This window comes from Girardinichthys multiradiatus, chromosome 4 (genome assembly GCF_021462225.1).
Source record: "Girardinichthys multiradiatus isolate DD_20200921_A chromosome 4, DD_fGirMul_XY1, whole genome shotgun sequence".
Taxonomy (NCBI): domain Eukaryota; kingdom Metazoa; phylum Chordata; class Actinopteri; order Cyprinodontiformes; family Goodeidae; genus Girardinichthys; species Girardinichthys multiradiatus.
The window spans coordinates 43,858,101-43,879,052 of record NC_061797.1 but is presented as its reverse complement, the minus strand read 5'-3'; the positions used below and the strand labels follow the sequence as shown (position 1 = coordinate 43,879,052).

Genomic DNA, 20,952 nt, shown 5'->3' with positions numbered 1-20,952 from the left:
AAAAAAACAGTCAGTTATACCTCTATAAAACTATTGAATACCTGCTTAGTGTTTTAATGGTATTTTAATGACTTACAAAAACTCAGACATTCCTTTTCCAAGATGGACATAAAAACAGTTACAAATGGCATTCCCAGTTTAGAAAGTTAAGAAAAGTAAAAGTTTAAGTTATTTGATTTTAGATTTTGTTTAATTTGGGTTTAAATATGAATAAAACACAATTTATCTCTCCTCAAAGCTTATGCACTCAATAATCCAGAAGCTAGACAAACAAAGAATTGAAAAATTTAAGATATGAAATATGGATCCAGACCATCAGTCGGGGTCTGTGTACTTTTGCGTTCATTAATTATTCTATTTTTGGAAATGAAATCAAATTCTGGAAAAGGTGTCAGTTTGGTTTTCTGACTTGTATGAATCATCAGCATATCTAACAAGAAGAAGAATGAAAGAATGAAACCGTTTCAGACGAGCTTTAACTTTAACTCCAAATAAATTAAATAGACATCTACAAAAACAAGTTATGCCTCTAAATACTTTGTTCAGAAATAAGTTGTGTGAGTATTATATCTGGCACACTCAAAATGGGCCCACCGACCACACAGGTCACACATAAAGTGATAAAATGACAGATACATAATAACCAGTACTCAAAAATATAGAAATGTAGTATAATTAGAGGCACAAAATAGATGCTGAACAATGGAACTAATTTGGTTTAAAGTATAATCACAATACTACAGATGTCAAACTAAAGCTCCCTGTAATGTAAACTAAAAACAAGAAGTAATACTCAAGGAAAATACATCATAAAATAAATTAAATAAGATTTATCATAACCTTTGACAAAATGAAACTTGCACAAGTAGAACGTCTTAATAAGAGGGCTTTCAGGTAAGCGATCTGTGGCGTATCATCGGTGTGTGCATTTCTAAATGCTAGGTGGCAATGACTGCACTCAATCCCTACATTGATTACAGAATTTGTGCGAAATTATGTTCCCCTGAAATAATCTGTCCCTCTTCTATCTATATATTGTGACTCCAGGAGGCGCTTTTGCTTCACATGGGCCGTGTGCTTGCCTCAACAGATTATCCTCACCAGTCTGCTGTCCACTAACCTAAGCTCACAGGACTCATACCTAAACCTAAATAACTCTGTGGTGAAATACATGTAGTATCATGGTGTAACACTGTTGCTGTGTGACCAGGAGAACAGATTATTTCAGGGGAACAACATTTCGCACAAGCTCTGTAACCAATGCAGGGTTCTGCCATTGCCAGTATTTGGCTCCGCCGAAATGTCTTACATGGTGAACTAACAAAATCTAAAACATTTCCTTCTTTTAACCATTAAAATAAAAAAAAATGATTCCAAAAATAAAAAAAGGTTTTGTGTTTTTTTATTTATTTTAAAACAAAAAAACGTAAAAAACGCCTTATTATTCGTTTGTTCTCGTATTATTTTGAAACGGATAAACCAAAGAACGAACCATACATGGATTTTTTTAAAGCAAAATAAAGCCATCTCTGTTTTCTTTTCTTTAATTCATATGAATCAGAAAACCAAACTGACATCCTTTTCAGAATTTGATTTCATTTCCAAAAATAGAATAATGAATGAACGCAAAAGTACACGGACCAGAGGGCAAACCAACAAACAAGCATTGCTTTAATTGTATTACAACTTGCAAGTGATCTAAACTATGAGAGAAAAGCAAAGTAACCAGAGAAAATGCATGTATACAAAACTAAACATTCTGCTGTTAAGTGACAGTGCTAACTGCTACACCACTATACCGCATCGATCCAATAACACACATCCCTGCTATTAAATTAAAAAAACAAACACAGAAAATGGTGTCATGAGGTGACTGAAAGCAATTATCACACTCGGATTGGGATTTCTTGACATCCTTTTAGAGGAGCCTTCTGATTACAAGTAAATAATAACATAAGATGCCCATTAAACCAGTTATGAGGTAAGATGGTCACATTTAATAATAGTAAGAGCAGAGTTGGTCCTCCTGTTTATAATAAACGAGTGCAATTAATTTGACCTGAACAAAAACTGTGTAGAGATCACCATCAGTCTACAGCGTTTTATTTATTGCTCAAAAACAGTCATGATTACCCTACCATTCCACAGTCTAAGACGTTATCACAGTTATCCTAAACCAGTTTGAGTTGTGAGACAAAAGCTTAGCAAACTATCTACATTACAAACAGCACAATAAATATTTGAGCTGGCTTTAGGGCACAAGTCCTCCAACATGGATAAAAGCCGATGTAGTCAAAAAAAAAAAAAAAAAAACATGGCTCCATGATTCTAAACTCTTGATCTAGTAATCAGAGTTTCCCAGCTCTCATTTTTGGCATGGGACTGATGTGGACTGGGGTCCCTAGCTTAATGGCTGATGCAATTCCAAGATGTGACGCCAAGCTATAAGGCTCATGGTTACCAGGCTCATAGAATGCTCAGTGGATTCAGATTGTTGTGGCTGTGATCCAAAGACAATTGCACCAAGCACTGAGCAAATCCTTCAATCCACTGACTTATACTCCAAAGCTTCTTAATCAAATAAAGCCATTGGCTTCATCACAAGAAATCTGAGCCTTCAGCATTCATAGACTGGGGATTTTACTCAGCCAACCATCCCCACACCAGAGAAACCACTGACCTTCTAAGGAAGCAGTGCAAATTAGCAAAATTCAGTTTAAAAAAAATATTTTTACATCGCTGTGGAGGACTTTTTGCCCTCTCTTCTTTGCAGTATTAATGAACTGTATTTTGCCGTATTAATTAACCTATTTTGGATAGTTTTTAAGCATGAATTGCCTGTTTAAGTTCATACCACAGAATCTTAATGAAATTTATATCCAGACTCTGACTTTTCTGAGTCAATTTGTGGGTTTTCCAGTGTGCTTCATTGTCCTGCTGCATGACCCAAATCCACTGGAGCTGAAGATTGCAAAGTGATGGCCAGACATTCTTTTCAGGATCTTTTTGGTACAGAACAGGCTCCATTAAGTTGTTGAGGTCCAGAACAATTCAGGTCCAGCCATTTTTCACCTTGAAATTGCCCCTTACATGGTACTTTTACCCTGTCTTTTCCTTTTTGTTGAAACATGAACACTAGCCTTAACTGAGACAAGTAAGCTCTGCAGTAAGATGTTGTTCTGAGTTCTTTTGTGACCTCTTGGTCCTCGATGTGCTCTTGCGGTAACTTAGGAAGGCCACCCAATCCTTGGAAAGTTCAACACTGTTCCATGTTCTCTTCATTTGTGGTTAATGGCTGTTTCTGTGATTCACTGGAGTCCCAAAGCCTTAGAAATAGCTTCACAACCATTTTCAGATTTATAGACTTTATAAGATGTCGTATCTTATCTGTTCTTGAATTTCTTTAGATTGGAAAATGTGTTGCTTTTTGGGATATTTATCCCACTACATGTTGTCAGACAGGTTCTATTAAAGTGATTCATTGATTCTACAGGTCCTGTAGTAATCAGGCATGGGTGTTGCTTGTGAAACAATAACAAAATCATTTAATTAATGATTAATTATCAAGTTAAAATGATGTAAAGAGGGCAATTACTTTTTTACACAATGAGAGGTTGTTTTAAATTTTCTTTTTCCCTCAATAAATGAAATAATCATTTTTAAATGTAATTTTCTATTTACTGAGCCTACCTATGTGTCTGATATACACAATTGAGGAACTACAACTGCTGTTGGGGAAAAACAGGGACTTTTATTCATCGGCAGTTTTGTGCTTCACGGAGACGTGGCTGTGTGGATTAATACCGGACTCTGCGCTGCAGCTGGCAGGATTCCAGCTCTACAGAGCGGACAGAGACACGGAACTCTCCGGCAAAGCGAAAGGTGGAGGAATCTGTTTTTACCTCAACAGTGGTTGGTGCAACGACGTGACAGTGATTCAGCAGCACTGTTCTCCAGACCTGGAAGCCTTCATCATAAACTGTAAGCCTTTCTATTCCCCCCGTGAGTTCGCTTCGTTTATCCTGGTCGGTGTTTATATCCCACTGCAAGCTAACGTGCAGGTCGCACAGCGCATGCTCGCCGACCAGATACTGAGCGTGGAGTGGACCAACCCGGACTCCTTAGTTATCGTCGTTGGCGACTTTAACAAAGGTAATCTCACCCACGAACTCCGCAAATATAGACAGTTTATAAAATGTCCGACCAGAGAGGACAACATTCTGGATCACTGTTACACCACCATCAGAGACGCTTATCACGCCGTCCCACGTGCTGCACTGGGCCAATCCGACCACATCATGGTCCACCTGATTCCTGCATACAGGCAGAAACTAAAGCTCTGCAAACCTGTTGTGAGGATGACAAGGAAGTGGAGCAGTGAGGCTGTGGAGAATCTTCAGGCGTGTTTAGGCTGTACAGACTGGGATGTGTTCAGGACTACTACCAACAGTCTGGACGAGTACACAGAGGCTGTGACTTCCTATATCAGCTTCTGTGAGGACAGCTGTGTACCATCATGCACCAGGGTGAGTTACAACAACGACAAACCCTGGTTCACAGATAAACTCAGAAGGTTAAGACTGGATAAGGAAGAGGCCTTCAGGAGTGGGGACAAAGACATATACAGAGAGGCAAAGTACAAGTTTGGCAAGGCAGTGAAAGAGGCCAAACGACTGTACTCTGAGAAGCTCCAAAACCTGTTCTCAGCCAACGACTCTGCGTCTGTCTGGAAAGGGCTCAAGCAAATCACCAACTACAAGCCGAAAGCCCCCCACTCCATCAACGATCGACGCCTCACCAACGACCTGAACGAGTTCTACTGCCGCTTTGAAAGACAAAGGGACAGTCCTGCAACCATCCCCCACGACGCCCCCCAACAGCTGCAGCCACAATCCACCACCCCCACCTCCCCAACCTCAAGAGGGGCCTTGGCACCTCCAACCCCCACCCTGAAGTTCCCCCCCACCAGCCCCCTACCCACGCCGAGGACGGCTCTCTCCATCCAGGAGAGGGACGTCAACAAACTCTTCAGGAGACAGAGCCCCCGGAAAGCTGCTGGTCCGGATTCTGTCTCACCAGCCAGCCTGAAGCACTGCGCTGATCAGCTGTCTCCAGTCTTCACAGACATTTTTAACACCTCACTGGAGACATGTCATGTGCCTGCTTAAAGTCCCTCACCATCGTCCCTGTTCCCAAGAAGCCAAGGACCACAGGGCTTAATGACTTCAGACCCGTCGCCCTGACCTCTGTGGTGATGAAGTCCTTTGAGCGCCTTGTGCTCTCACACCTAAAAGACATCACCGACCCCCTCCTGGACACCCTGCAGTTTGCCTACAGAGCCAACAGGTCTGTAGATGATGCAGTCAACCTAGCCCTTCACTTCATCCTCCGGCACCTGGACTCCACAGGAACCTATGCCAGGATCCTGTTTGTGGATTTCAGCTCTGCCTTCAACACCATCGTCCCAGTTCTGCTACAGGAGAAGCTCTCCCAGCTGAGTGTGCCCGACTCCACCTGCAGGTGGATCACTGACTTCCTGTCTGACAGGAAGCAGCGCGTGAGGCCAGGGAAGCACGTCTCTGACTCCCTGACCATCAGCACCGGTTCCCCCCAAGGCTGTGTTCTCTCTCCTCTGCTCTTCTCCCTGTACACCAACAGCTGCACCTCGAGTCACCAGTCTGTCAAGCTTCTGAAGTTTGCGGACGACACCACTCTGATCGGACTCATATCTGATGGTGACATGTCCGCGTACAGATGGGAGGTGGACCATCTGTTGGACTGGTGCAGCCAGAACAACCTTGAGCTCAACGCTCTAAAGACAGTGGAGATGGTTGTGGACTTCAGGCAGAACCCAGCCCCACCTGCCCCCATCACCCTCTGTGACTCCACAATTGACACTGTGGAATCTTTCCACTTCCTGGGAACCATCATCTCCCAGGATCTCAAGTGGGAACCAAACATCAGCTCCCTCATCAAGAAAGCCCAGCAGAGGATGTTCTTCCTGCGGTAGGTGAAAAAATTCAACCTGCCAAAGACTATGATGGTGCACTTCTACACAGCCATCATTGAGTCCATCCTCACCTCCTCCATCACCATCTGGTACGCCGCTGCTACAGCCAAGAATAAGGGCAGGCTGCAGCGTGTCATTCGGTCTGCTGAGAAGGTGATTGTCTGCAGTCTACTGTCGCTCCAGGAACTGTACACCTCCAGGACCCTGAAGCGGGCAGGGAAGATTCTGGCTGATCCCTCCCACCCCGGTCACAGACTCTTTGAGACTCTCCCCTCTGGCAGGAGGCTGCGGTCCATCCGGACCAAAACCTCACGCCACAAGAACAGTTTTTTCCCATCTGCCACCAGCCTGGTTAACAAAGCCCGGAAACCACCCTGACACTCTCCCTTTCCCCAACACCCCCCCTTTTTTGCCTACAGGACACTTGTAACCTGTAACTCTATGCGTTACATTAACGCTCAGCATGGATTCCTGCTTTACTTGCACTGCCATACTTGCACAATGATCACCTGCACTGTTGTATTGCTCTTGCATCTTATACTGCTCTATATTTACGCTCACTCTCTTAAAACTGTGCACATATATTTATATTATATTGTAGATATGTTTATACTGTTTAATTTGTATTGTATTGCACCGACTACGCCAAAACAAATTCCTTGTATGTCCAAAAACGTACTTGGCAATAAAGCTTTTCTGATTCTGATTCTGACATTAAAATTTGTTTGATGATCTGTTATATTCAGGTGCGACAAAAAGGGTAAAAACATAAGAAAAATCTGTAATAGGGTAAAAACCTTAAAAGTGCATTGTAATTTTGATTGATGCATGGTGATCTTTAATTCTGTTTTACTGACAGCTTGCAGGAAGGCAACTGAAGGGAGATTACTCTAACAATCTAGAGAAAATTAGCCTGCTTGAAAAAACATGGCAGTTGGGAAACCCAGAACCGTCCAAAAAACCCACAACAAAGTTTTCGATTAGATGACAGTCAAATTGAAAACAGATGTATATTTTAAATATTTCTACAAATGATGGTAGATGCATGTATTAAGGTCCTTTACACCGAATCGTTTTAGATTTCTGCAATAGTTATAGTTTCATATAACAGGGAACTCTATCAATGTAGGTTAACAATTGAGTTTTCTTATGGCAATCCTTCTTCTCCTAAAGCCAGTCATACAAAACTCAACTCATGCAGCTCTCAGCCTCCATGAAATGGCCCCTAGAAGTGAACAATGAATTAAACACTTCCACCCACTGCATACAGCTTCTTAAAATCCAGAGTTAATATATGAGTCAACCCCGTGAGCCCCTGCCCAACCTGAGTCAAGTAAAACAGAGTTGTACCTTCACAATAAGTAGAATCCCCATGGATGGAGGCATAGCCGATCTTGCATTCACACTCTGCTTTAGTATTCCTGTTTTTACACTCTGAGTTTTCTCCACAAATGAGTCCCTCTGCACAGAAGTCATAACCTGAAAGAGAGAAGCAAAGGGAGAGATAAAATTTGCTCACTCAAGTCAATGAACTGTTTTTATCATGAATGACAGTAGGCCTTATGTATTTGTCTATTGTCTAAAAGTAGTGCAATTTTAAAAGTTTTTCCTTCAGTGGAAAAACTCACAAACAATAATAAAAGATACAAATGCACAATTTGCTGTTCATGTAAGACCTGGTTGTATATTGTAGTATGTGAAAAATTGCATGGATACTGCTCTTTTACCCCTGTCAATTTCTTATCCTGATATTGTGTCTTGCTCCTTCAGACACATATTTGATTTAAATACTGGCAAGACAACCCATATACCACTAATGAAGTCAAGCTCCTATAGACTCATGCTCCCTGTCTGTTAAATACAACCCATTGCTTTTACATCCAGGAGCAACCGGTGTGCACAAATTAAATCTTGAATCTCCCATAACCCATAACATCATGTCTGCAGTTAGATAAGCTTAAGAAGACAGGAAATAGTGTTACAACACAATATTTAACTGAAAAAACTACTCTTGTTCCAGGAAAAGGCCTCTTCAATCAAACACACCTTCATGAACTGACTTTGACTGTACTGTTTAATATTTAGATTTGAATTAAACAGCATGCAACTTGATCTGAATCTGAATATCAAATAGGATTGTGTTTAGAGGTTGCAGCTTTATTTAAACTTAATTTGGACTGGATGTGAAATTGGCATTTGTTTGTTGTAAAATACCTTGAAATACACCTGTCAATTGGTACTACATAAATAAATGTAGCTAAATTGAACAATCCAATTCCAAGTTATTTATAAAGCACATAAAAAAACAACAATTGGTTGACCAAAGTGCTGTACATTAAGAGAATAAGTAGGAATAATAAAGCAAAAGTAGACATAAAACAATGGTATACACAACTCACGCAAAAGAACAAATAACTGATGCTATGTTCAATGACAGGTAAACATTATGAGTTTTCATAAAGAATTTAAAAGAAGGCATTGAAGGAGCCTGCCTAATATGTAGAGGCAACCCTTTCAATAACTTAGGGGCCACAATCGCAAAAGCCCTGAGCTTTAAATTTTACAATCAAACAAGCATGCTTATATTTATCTTATTCTGGAGATCACACTTAAAGTCTGTTGTGTCTTTCAAACAAGGTTTTTTTCATCTGATATGCATTGACAGTGCTACACACTATCAAATAAAAGAGGGAACTTCTGAACCTTTGCACACTCATATGGATGGATATTGACATGTACAGTTGCAAGGAATTTAAGGATTTCATCATCTTCAGTCCATAATATCATCAACATTGAGAGAATCTGGAGAAATCTCTGCACATAAGCGGCAAAGCTGAAACATTGATTGACCATCTGTGATGGTATAGGGATGTGTTATTGCCCATGGCATGGGTAACCTGCACATCTGTGAATGCACCATTAATGCTGAAAGATGCATACTGGTTTTGGAGCAACATATGCTGCCATCCAAGCTCCAAGCAAAGTCTTTTTCAAGGATGTTCCTGCTTGTTTCAGCAAAACGATACCAAACTACATTCAGCACGTGTTGCAACAGTGTGGCTTGCAGATATGAGACGGGCCTGCCTGCACTCCAGATCTGTCTCCCATTTAAAATGTTTGGCGCATTAAGAGACACAAAATACGACATCGGAGAGCTTGACTGTTGAGCAACTGTACATCAAGCAAGTATGGCAAAGAAATCCATCTACAACGCTTCAACAACTACTGTTCTCAGTTCCCAAACGCTTCTTGAGTGTTGTTAAAAGGAAAGGTGATGTAACACAGTGGTAAACATGATCTGTCCCTGCTATTGAAATGTGTTGCTGGCATCAAACTCAAAATGAGTGAATATTTGCGAAACAACAATAAGGTTTATCAGTTTAAATAATAAATATATTATCTTTGTAGTCTATTTAATTGCATATTCACTACCGATCAAAAGTTTTAAGTTTCTCATTTAATGGTTTCATTTATGTTTATGACTTTTTACATTGTACGTAGATTTTCACTAAAGGCATCAAAACAGTGAATAAACACATATGGAATTATGTAGCAAGCAAACAAATTAAAAATAACTTTAAATATGTTTTATATTCAAGATTCCTTAAAGTAGCCGCTGGACAACTTGGACTCACGGTACCCGTCAGCCCCCTCAGGAGTCCCACAGCCAATAGGACTCCTTCAGCTTGACAGTGTCCCTTACTGCCGATATCCACCATCGGGTTCGTAGATTGCCGGCGTGACAAACACCACAGACCTCACGGCCGCAGCTACAGGTAGCAGCATCGACAACAGATGCGGAGAACATGATCCACTTGGACTCTGTGTCTCCAACATCCCCCGGAATCTGGCCAAAGCTCTCACGGAGGTGAGAGTTGAATACATCTCTGGCCAAGGGGTCTGCCAGACGTTCCCAGCAGAGCCTCACTATGCGCTTGGGCCTGCCAAGTCTGTCCGGCTTTCTCCTCTTCCAGCGGATCCAACTCACCACCAGGTGGTGATCAGTGGACAGCTCAGCCCCTCTCTTCACCCGAGTGTCCAAAACATGCGGCCGAAGGTCTGATGATACGACAACAAAGTCGATCATTGACCTCCTGTCTAGGGTGTCCTGGTGCCAAGTGCACTGATGGACGCCCTTATGCTTGAACATGGTGTTCATTATGGACAATCTGTGACAAGCACAGAAGTCCAATAACGAAACACCACTCGGATTCAGATCAGGGAGGCCATTCCTCCCAATCACGCCTCTCCAAGTGTCACTGTCGTTTCCCACGTGGGCGTTGAAGTCCCCCAGCAGAATAATGGAGTCCCCGGAGGGGCACTATCCAGCACCTCCGACAGGGACGCCAAGAAGGCCGGGTACTCTGCACTACCGCTCGGCCCGTAGGCCGAAATGACAGTCAGAGACCTCTCCCCAACCCGAAGGCGCAGGGATACAACCCTCTCATCCACTGGGGTAAACCCCAACATGAGACGGCTCAGCTGGGGGGCAACAAGCAAACCCACCCCAGCCCGCTGCCTCTCCCCGTGGGCCATTCCTGAGTAGAAGAGAGTCCAGCCCTTCTTGAGGGGCATCCGGGGATTGGGCCGCCGAAGTCTCCACCTTCATCAGCCGCCCAATCCTCTTTGCACCGGTCCCTCACGGTTCCCCCTGCAGGTGGTGGGCCCACTGGGGGATGGCCTCACGTCTCTCGTCCGGGCTTGGCCCGGCCGGGTCCCGCGAGGAGAAACCCAGCCACCAGGTGCTCTCCAACGAGTCCCGAACCCAGGCCTGGCTGCAGGGTGGGACCCCGGCTCTGCCGTACCGGACGACGTTACGTGCCTTGATTTAGTGGTCCTCATGAAGGTGTCTTGAACCGCTCTTTGCCTGACCCGTCACCTAGAGCCTGTTTCCCATGAGAGACCCTATCAGGGGCATTTAAGCGCCAGACAACATAGCCTCTAGTGTTATGATTTGGGGTTGTTTGGTTTTTGGTTTCTGGTTTTTTCTTATGTTTTTCACAGTTAAGGTTTTGACTCGTTCTTTTGTTATTATTCTTCTTAGATTTTGAATCATGCTTCTGTTATTTTCCTGGTCATGCTTTAGTTTTGTCGTTTTGTCAAGTTTGGTGTTTGGATCTGGTTATGCTTTTGCTTCATGTTTTTTCTAGTTTCTGTTAGTATGTGTTCAAGAGTCTCTGTTTTTGCCGCAGCCACGTTTTGTTCTGTCTGTCAATTAAGTTTATTCGGTCCAACTGCACCATGTTAATCAGTTTTGTTTTCCACCTGTACCATGCTCCATATATACACACCTGTTCTGTCATTGATTGCGGAAATATTCTCAAACCAAGTCTTGTTTTTCTGATCATTCCATGCCTGTCTTGCCTGCCCGTTTGTTTTGTTCCTGCCTCCTGCTGTGAGTTAATTTGTTTTTTGTTATTAAACCTTTTTTCACTTACCATCACGCTGCCTGCTCGTCTGCATTCTGGGGTGCTATATCTCACAAACCCTAACAGAATGTTTCCGCCATCCATGGACCCCGCGGAGAAACAGAAGGCAGACGCCTTGGATCGCTGGGTTGAACGGCAGAAGGAGGAGGCAATGAGGAATCTGCCGACCGACCTGGAGGTTCTACCCTCTCCACTGCTGCTGGAGCAGATGGAGCGTGAGGCGGTTCAGCGCCGTTCTCCGCCTGCTCCCCTGGCTGCGCACTCTGGTCCGGCAGTGAAGCCCTCGCCCTCCTCCCGCCCCAAGAAACGCTGGCGTTGAGCACCTTCCTGTGGTTCGGCTGGTGAGGAGGTGGTTTCCAAGGCCAGCTTACGAGAGTGTTGCGGCAAGTAAGCCTGCATCTTCGCCTGCAACAGCACTGTCTCCCAGGCTTGCTGCGGCAAGAAAGCCTGCATCTTCGTCTGCCACAGCACTGTCTCCCAGGCTCGCTGCACCTCCGCCCATGCCGTCTGCGCTCGCTCCAGCCCTGTGTTCTGAGGCAACACCTGTCGAGCTGGAACAGCGCTTGAGGTTCTATGCACGCCAAATAAAGAGCCTAAGGACGACTGGTCTCCTGTATTCCTCTCCTGAGCTGATGGAGAGGATAAGGCAGATAGAGATGGATTATGAAATGGCAGTAAGGTTGTTTTACTGCCGTCCTCCTTCACCCACACCATGCCACATGAGTGCTGCTGCAGAGCAGCCCATGCCAGGACTACAGCCTGACTCCAGGCCAGACACACCACAGCCTGACTCCAGGCCAGACACACCACAGCCTGACTCCGGGCCAGACACACCACAGCCTGACTCCAGGCATGACACACCACAGCCTGGGATGACGCCTGCCCCTAAGTCAGCCTCAACCCCCTCCACACGGTGCAGAGGACGTCGTAAAAGGGCGACGCCTCAGCTCATGCCACTGAGGGTCTCGGCGACGCCTCAGCCTCTGCTCACGCCACTGAGGGTCCGGCTGATGGCTCTGCTCACGCCACTGAGGGTCTGGCTGACGCCTCTGCTCACGCCACTGAGGGTCCGGCTGACGCCTGTGCTCACGCCGCTGAGGGTCCGGCTGACGCCTCTGCTCACGCCAATGAGGGTCTCGCTGACGCCTCAGCCTCTGCTTACGCCACTGAGGGTCTCGGGGACACCTCAGCCTCTGCTCACGCCACTGAGGGTGTCTGCGACACCTCAGCTCCTGTTCCTAGCCTGCAGGGGTTCAGTGGGGAACTGGTCCTTGTTCTGGCTTCTGAACCCTGCGACGAGGGGTTCGAGGAGGAAGCGCCACTGGACCCTGTTCCGGAAGGGTTCAAGGAGCAACTAGACCTCATTCTGGCTTCTGAACCCTGCGACGAGGGGTTCGAGGCGGAAGCGCCACTGAACCCTGTTCCTGAGGGGTTTAAGGAACGTTTTGTCCTCATTCTGGCCTTTGTACCCAGAGACGAGGGTTCGCCAGGCTCTGCTTCAGCCTCCGAGGGTTCGCCAGGTTCTGCTTCAGCCTCCGAGGGTTTGCCAGGCTCTACTTCTGCCTCCGAGGGTTTGCCAGGCTCCACGCCTCCAGAGTTCCACAGAGTTTCTGGGGGGTCCTCTACTCTGCTTGGTCGCCCGCCGGAAGTCTGTGCCTGCTGGGGACAACCCCCTGGTCGTCCGCCTGAACTCTGTTCTTGTTTCTGGCCCTCCTGCCGAGGCCCCCTCCGCCCACCCTGTGTGTACACAACATTAGGATTTTATTAAAGAGGAACATTATGGTTGGTTAACTCCCTTATGACCAAAATTATATAAAGATGACCTGGATTTAGTTTGGCTTATGTTTGTACGATTATCAAAATAATCTGCAGTAAGGCGATGCTTTTGTCCAAGACAATGTCAACTTTTGGCTTTTGGCTGTTCTTCACTGCTACTATGTTTCCAATATTGCAAGAACAGTTTAAAGTGTAAAAAAAAAACCTTCTTGTTAATCCTTGTTAATGATGACTTGATAGTAAAAAGAGGGTTACAAGTGATTGCTATGTGGTCAAAACAGATGCTTTTCAGTGAAAATGCTATTTTCTGTTAATAAAACTATTAAAATATGTGAATGAAAGCAGCTGTATGGAAATTCAGCCAGTATATATTACAGTTTTTGTAAGAAAAAAACAGCATGAATGAAAAATAAACAGTTGCTTGGTAATAGGACAATCCATTTGCTAATCTGTGAATGATGTCCTGACTTCTGTATATGTGTGTTTAAACATTATTTCAAAGTATGATAAATGAATGAGAACTAGTTGAAGTTGGAGCTATGGATATAGTTTAAAATATCTTGGTAGTGAACTATGAGCATGAATCAATTCATTTTGACTTGGCTGGACTGTAGAAATTGTCCTTGTGTAGGATGAACTGGCAAAAAACTGCATAGGCGTTCAAAGACCCTTTAAATAACAACCAACTGATGGACCAACTGATGGGATTAGATAGCAACTTTGGAGACCGTTGCACAGAGACTGAACACCAAAATTAAAAGGACCCAAAACATCTATTTTCGAACAACGCACACAACAACTTGAGGTATTTTTTCTTCTGGGACAAGTTGACGTCCTAGTAGGTACGTGGTCATAATGTTAAGGCAGCATTTTTTTTTTCCCGATCTTAACCTTTGCACACCTAGAAAGTCCACATGCACAAGTGTGATAAAAGAGATAGATGAATTGAAAATTAGTCTGACAGATCAGGATAGTGACAGACAGACAGAGATGCTTGTGTCTTGCTGCGTAGATATTTCATTCCTCCCTGTAATGAGTGACAGACAGGCTGCGGATAAAAGCCCGAACAGGCAGTGCACCTGAGGAGGCCAAGAAAGAGCTCTACATTATTCTTCCCTATAAATACATCAACAAACTTGAGCACAAACGGAAAAGAATCGATTATTGAAGTGTACACCTACACGTATTTTGGTATAACATAATAAAGCTGTGTTTGGCACATTTAGTGTGCAACAACTACACATAAGCCTCTCATGATAGTTGTTTTGTATTGCAGTGCAATAATGACGTATGAGTACTGCAACAAATGTGGAATTACAAATTTGACAGAGTCTGTATGACCATAAGGATTTATCAACAAATACATTCCAGAGGGGCTGTGAAGTAGACATAAGATCTAAACATAATTTGGAAATTATGTCCAGCTCTAAGCTTTAGTTACTGTGGATTCAAACCCTGAATAGTAGGGCAGGAAAAAAAGTAGTTCTAGGGTGCTAATAGTTATTTATAAGTTCTTACTGTACAATCTCTCCTATTGTATAACTCTACTCTTCTATATATATATATATATATATATATATATATATATATATATATATATATATAATAAAATCTTTTTTACTCACATGACACTTGTTTCTTCATACTTTCAATTTTTAATCATACTGATTTTATTTTCTTGACCTTTTCCTTATTTTTTTAAGTTTATGCTCATCTCTCTTTCACTATAAAAATAGGATTTCTCATATGCTTGATTTTTATCTTTTTCTCAGAATATGGTTAGTGTGAGGCAATTTTATCAGAAACAAGAGTACAGTTTCCTTTTAGCCAAACTGTCCTGTATATTTTCTTTGTAATGGCACCTAATGGTACCATAAATGCCAGCTTCATACACTTTGTTTATTCTATGTATTTACTGATGGACTGTTGCCTATTTACCTTGTAGCACTTCCCCGCCAAAGCAGGAGGGCCCAGGCAAATTGCATAGCAGGTGCTCTGCAAAAGACAGCCCAATATGCTCTGATAGCTACCTTAGCCAAAAAAAGAAACCAAAATAAAGGATTCACAGAAAAGGAAAGGTAGAGAATTACTGCAGTAGTCCAGCTTAATCAACATGAAGAAAAGTCTGTTTCAATTACTCATTGTGGAGAACACCAGTACACACAGACCCAAAGCAGGGGTGATTTGTGAATTACTAAAAGAGTGCAGTAAAGGGAAGCCATACCTCTGCAAACATTGCAGCATCTGCCCTCTGGTAAGATCTGCTCACCGATGGTGCAGTTAATCTCCGGACATGTTTCTGTAACTTTCACCATCAAGCCATTCTACAAGGACAACACACAGGCAGGAGATTACAATTACAATGCTGGGGTTAGAGGCGTGAAGGTCTATGCAGCATGGGTAACTTATTTACACCAAAAAATGCAATTATATAATCCAATCTGTTACAGAGTGTAAACTTGGGAGATGAAGTACGAGTCGTACAACCCCTTTAACAAACAACCGTTCTGTCTTAAGCCAATGAAACAAGTATGAATATGAAATAGAAAAATGTTGAGAAGATATACCTTCAAATTTTATTTTGTTTAACTATTCCCTTTTCTCTTATATTCATCAAAAATATTTTTTTGAGTCTTACAAATTTTAACATTAAGGTTTTAGCGGGGATTGAATTGAGACTGAAGGGTAAAAACGTTTTTTTTTTTAAGTAAGACGCACATAGACAGTGTACTGCATCAGATTTTGAAGGGTTTAACAAGTGTTAGTTTTCTAAAAAAAAGATAGAAATTATTTTTGAAGTACGACATTTAGAAATGGTACAATCACCTTCAAAAGCGAGTAAACTTGTTAAGAGTAGTTTATAGCAATTAGAAACAACAATGAATTGTAAAACCAGCTGTACTTGACTTTTTTGACATTTTGTCATTTTACAACCATAAATGTTAATGTATAACCTTTGGGGATGAATGTGATTATTTAGCATGGGCCCAGTCTGCCAGATCAGGTGGGCAGCCATGTCTTGATAGATTTGTAAATGCCCTAGTGAATACAAATATACAGCGTACTTTATAGATTTAGTATTAATAATACATTTTGAAAACCATGTGTCCTTTTCCTTATACTTTACAATTACGAGCTTCTTTGTGTTGGTCACTGACATAAAATCCTAATAAAAAGCCCTTAAAGTTTGTGGTTGTAATGTGAAAAGGTTCAAGGTTCAAACTTATCTTATTTTAAAAATTTATAACAAATTTGGAAGGTATTACATAACTTTTAAAAGTGTCTTTTGTAGTAAAAGTAGGGCATTCATGGATACATTAACACAATGAGCAGGGAATGTAAAATCCAGATATATTGCTATTAATACTGAAACTGTTAAGACAGAGATGAACTCCCAACAAAAGCAAGGACACAAAGATAGATAAAAGTTGTCTATGTGTTTTTTAGTCGATAATAGTCAGACTGCAACAGACTGGCTGGTATGTCAGCGTGCTGGTGGTCCTCAATGATTTCTCCAGGTCCCGGGTATCGAACAAAATCAATATTGTCCTTCACAGCTCTGCTTCATGTTGTATTTTTTATACCTATTATAAGCCACTTTGGAGGATCATTTGTAAATCCAGGCACTCATTGATTAGACTTTTCTTCAGTTATTAAATTATATGATAAACATACTGGTACTTTCTTTCAAAAGTTAACCAATTTAAGCTGAGTTATTTTTCTTTACTGCCAGAGATGCTCAAGGATTGGCTTTAATTTAATTTTCCCAGGCTTCCTGTGTTAACTCTTGTTAACGCAGTTAACAGCACACAATGTAATAAAATTTATATAGTAGCATAAATTCGAGTAAAATTTAATTCCAAAAAAACTGCAGATGTTTTCAGTTCATAAACTGTAATGCCACAGTTAGCCTTGTAGTCTAAGATATAGATCCATTTTGTAATCTTATAACCAAAAATTGAAAATTAGGTATAGAAGTCGGGCTGACATTGAAGACGCTTTGGGTATTGTTATGCCTTAATGAATAACAAGTAGTGATCAGCATTTAAATAAAAACCAGATGCTTTGGTAGATGGGAAGTCCCTCCTATTTTATGTCCACCTTTAAGCCTTATCTCCATGTATGTATGAAAACATAAGTCTCTAACCCTTATCTGATTTTTACTGAACTCAGCATAGTGCAACATAGTACCAAACATAATGCTGGTTGTTGGTTTATAGACTGAAACTGATGGTGGTCTGATTTTTCAGTAATTGGCCTGGTTATTACCAATGAAGGGGCGTCTGCAGTAAATCAGCGGAGGTTTTGGGGGTGGGCAGAGTTTGCGAAAACTGTTATTGGAGTTCGTAAAAGCCTTGATTGGTTGAATTTACTTACAGGAAATATTGGGCGGAGTAAATAGGGGCTAACAGGAAGTGTAATATAATATTTAGAAATATTTAAATGGTATTTTTGTGGGGTTTGGCACTCTTTGGACATTATAGTTTCAAAATAATTGTCGTTGCTTATCATTTTCATTAATATTGTTACAGCTCCTGTTGATAATACAATACACTTTTATTTGTAAAGCAATTTTAAAACAACACCATTGGGTTAGGGTTAAAAAACCAAAGAGAAAAAATGTGTTTTACAAGATTGATTCAAAAAACAAGAAGTGAGTCGGCCTTTCAGATACACAAAGAAGGAGTGATTGATCTGCCGGTTGGAAAAGCATGAGGGAACATATGGCTGAAGCAGGTTGGACAGATAGTGTGGGGTGAGACCATGCAGACATTTTGAAAACCAATAAAATAACTTTAAAATCAACCAGGAAACAAACTGGAAGCCAGTGTAGTGATGCTGAAGTTGGAGTGATATGTTTTTGTTTTCTTGTACCAGTTAAGAGCCAGGCAATAGCATACTGAACCAGGTGGCTCAGCCCAACAAAAAGTGCATTACAGTAGAAAGTAAGTGAGTAAAGGGTGCGGGACTAAAAACGGGTACGAGGGACCATGAGAAGGTTCTGATCCAATTACCTCAACCTGCGAGAGGGAGTATAAAGACATAACAGGTCTCTGATATTGGAGGGAGCCTGTCCATGCAGTGCTCTGAAAGTCAATACCAAGATTTAAAAATTAGTACAAAAAGAAACTGGGAGCCAATGGAAGACTTTTAGAATGGGAGTAATATGAGCCCTTCTGTTGGTGCGAGTCAGCAATCTAGCTGCAGAATTTGTTACCTGTTGCAGACAAAACAGTTCCAGTCCAGTCTAAACGAATTGAGATAAAAAAAAATATGTATTAAAGTCTCAAAGTGATCCCACAAATGCTGTCTTATATGAAAAAAGCTGGAGTTGACCATTGATACCTGAGCATCAATGATCACTGTCCAGCCTGACACCCAAGTTTGTTGTTGTGTGAGTTATTTGTTGTGTTAAAGGATACAGATTGGCACAGGCTTTGAAAGGATCACTGGGCCCAAAAAACAAAACTTGGTCTCTGTTCATTTAAACGTAAAAGTTCACTAACATTCATTTCTCCAATGGAGTCCAAAAGTTGGTTCTTGGAGTCATGACTATCCTGTTTTAGATTAGATTTAGATATAGATTTGGATGTCATCAGCATAGGCTTGGAAAGCAATATCATGTTTCTATAGAATGGATCCACGAGGAAGTAAATACAGAGAAAAGAAAAGAGGGCAAAGTATAGAGCCCTGAGGTACTCCACAAGTATTAGGCACCACAGAGTATCAGCATTGTTAAATAGGATATAAACCAGTTTAAAGCTATACCTTGCCAACTGACCCTGTTCTTCAGACAGGAGGACCTGACAGTCTACAGTATCGAAGGCAACTGTTCGGTCCAACAGCAACAGAACAACACAGTGACCACAGTCTGTGACTTAAAGAACATAATTTAAAAACCCTCAACAGTGCTGAGTACTGTTAATGGTATAAAAGCCAGACTGAAACAACTCAATAAGTTTAAGTGTGAGCTTAGCTGGCAATAGACAACCTTCTCCATTATCTTGAACAATGTTCATCCATGTTTCCATTAAGAATAAAAAATCCAGATCTAGGGATGTCAAAAAAAAAACATTAGAATGAAGGTTTTGTTGGTGACCTAGCATTTACCAGAGCCATCTTGAAAGGAGCAGAAACTAGGGCAGCATGTGGTGAGCCCTATGCCTGCGGGTTGAGGAACAGACAAGCAACGGACTGGTTGACCCACATCCAAGCAGACCACAGGAACCAGAAAGAAACCAATGAGATCCGGAAAGCACCGTGGTATAAAGCATCGATTTGCAATCACAATATCTCCAGAGCAGCCTGCCAGATAAGACACCAAACAAGCTTTCAATAACATTTTACTGTTTCCTGCAGCATCTGAGCCAACCTATGTAGATGGAGCCAGGCTAAGGTAAAGGTAAGCCAATATACCAGAGAGAAGCGGAGGGCAGAACGTTTTCTGGCTTTCTTGTTGAAAATCTCAGTCTGGTGATAATACACCAGGAGAAGGTTAGCATTTTGAATAAAAAACTGAAAGAAAACATCAAGGACACAACAAAAATTTGTAAGGACGGGCAGGTCATGTACACTGCTGCCATCTTGAAAGAAGATAATACTGTTAGTGTATAATGGCTGATGCCTGGAGTGGCCGAGTCAGCACAGCGATAGGCGTGTGTAACTGCTAAATTCATTAGGTTACGCAGCGAGAGATGAGCTATGTGTGCTAGTCTGCACCGGAGGCTCTTTAAATGAAGGGTGTGCAGTGTTGCCTGGGCATGCTTCAGGCCTAGAAACAGGCAATGCAAATCTCGTGAATATCCCTAGCTGATATTTTTCAGATGCACACCCATGGCAGTGGGTTAACTGTGATGCTGACTGACTGGGAAGCCATAAGTAGGGACACTGGACTTACACTTTTACCGTAGTTGTCTATCCATGTGGGTCCCTGAACAAAAAACCAATAGAATAAAATCTTACAGACTGGTTAGCAGTTGGTGTTCTGAAAGTGCTTTGTGCTTACTGTAAACAACCAGCTACTGTGTATAAGTTTTGGGGTAGTCTGATTTAGCATGATGGTAAATTGCTAGACTAGTGAACAGAAGCAATGGGTGAGTTGCTTGTGACCACTGTTTTATGGCAGTCTAGTCGCTTATCACCTCGCTGTGTGATGGCAGTGGACATGTGTAGCGTAGCTGTATGTAGCATTGTGGCATTGGGCCACCACCAATTTGGTCAGGTGAAATGGACCTCCCAGCATGCCTTGCAGCTATGACGTCTCCAGCCAAGGCTTTATATTCTGACTCAAGCTAACGCACCTTTGTTATTCCAGCCTTGATCACCATGCAAAGGAGGCATCTCTCGAGAATGAGAAGTTCACAGGCAGGTTTAACTCCATTATCCAAAACCAATCTCCAGGAGGAGAATAACATCAAGTAATTCATTCGTTTTTCTTTGTTCTTTGTAGGCCTGGGAAGAGTAAAGGAGGGAGTACTAGAGTGATCTCAGATTGCCACTTAGTTAATCCAATGTGTTTGTTATTCAGCAATGTTGCGCTATGTTAGAGTGCGGTTTCAATGTGTTTGAACTGTGAGCGCGCCTGAGCAATGTTTATAGAATGTCAGTTTGTTCACTGTGCTTTTGATCGGCTGATCATGAATAAGGCCGGAGCTAAGCTATCTCTGAGCTGTGCCGCCTGTATGGATAAACACTCCGCTTTTTCTTATTATTCTATATTCCAAGTCAATCCAAACG

The 20,952-nt window shown here is 42.2% G+C and overlaps 1 protein-coding gene across 1 annotated transcript in view; it reads right to left on the bottom strand.

The window, feature by feature from the left end:
- Positions 1 to 20,952, bottom strand: part of LOC124867156 (protein kinase C-binding protein NELL1-like) — a 339,275-nt gene that overhangs the window by 182,673 nt on the left and 135,650 nt on the right. The window contains exons 11-12 of the mRNA XM_047363441.1: positions 15,440 to 15,539; positions 7,361 to 7,489 (exon numbers count right to left, since the gene is read on the bottom strand). Of these exons, the coding sequence (XP_047219397.1) occupies positions 7,361 to 7,489; positions 15,440 to 15,539 (229 nt within the window). The remainder of the gene's footprint in view (positions 1 to 7,360; positions 7,490 to 15,439; positions 15,540 to 20,952) is intronic.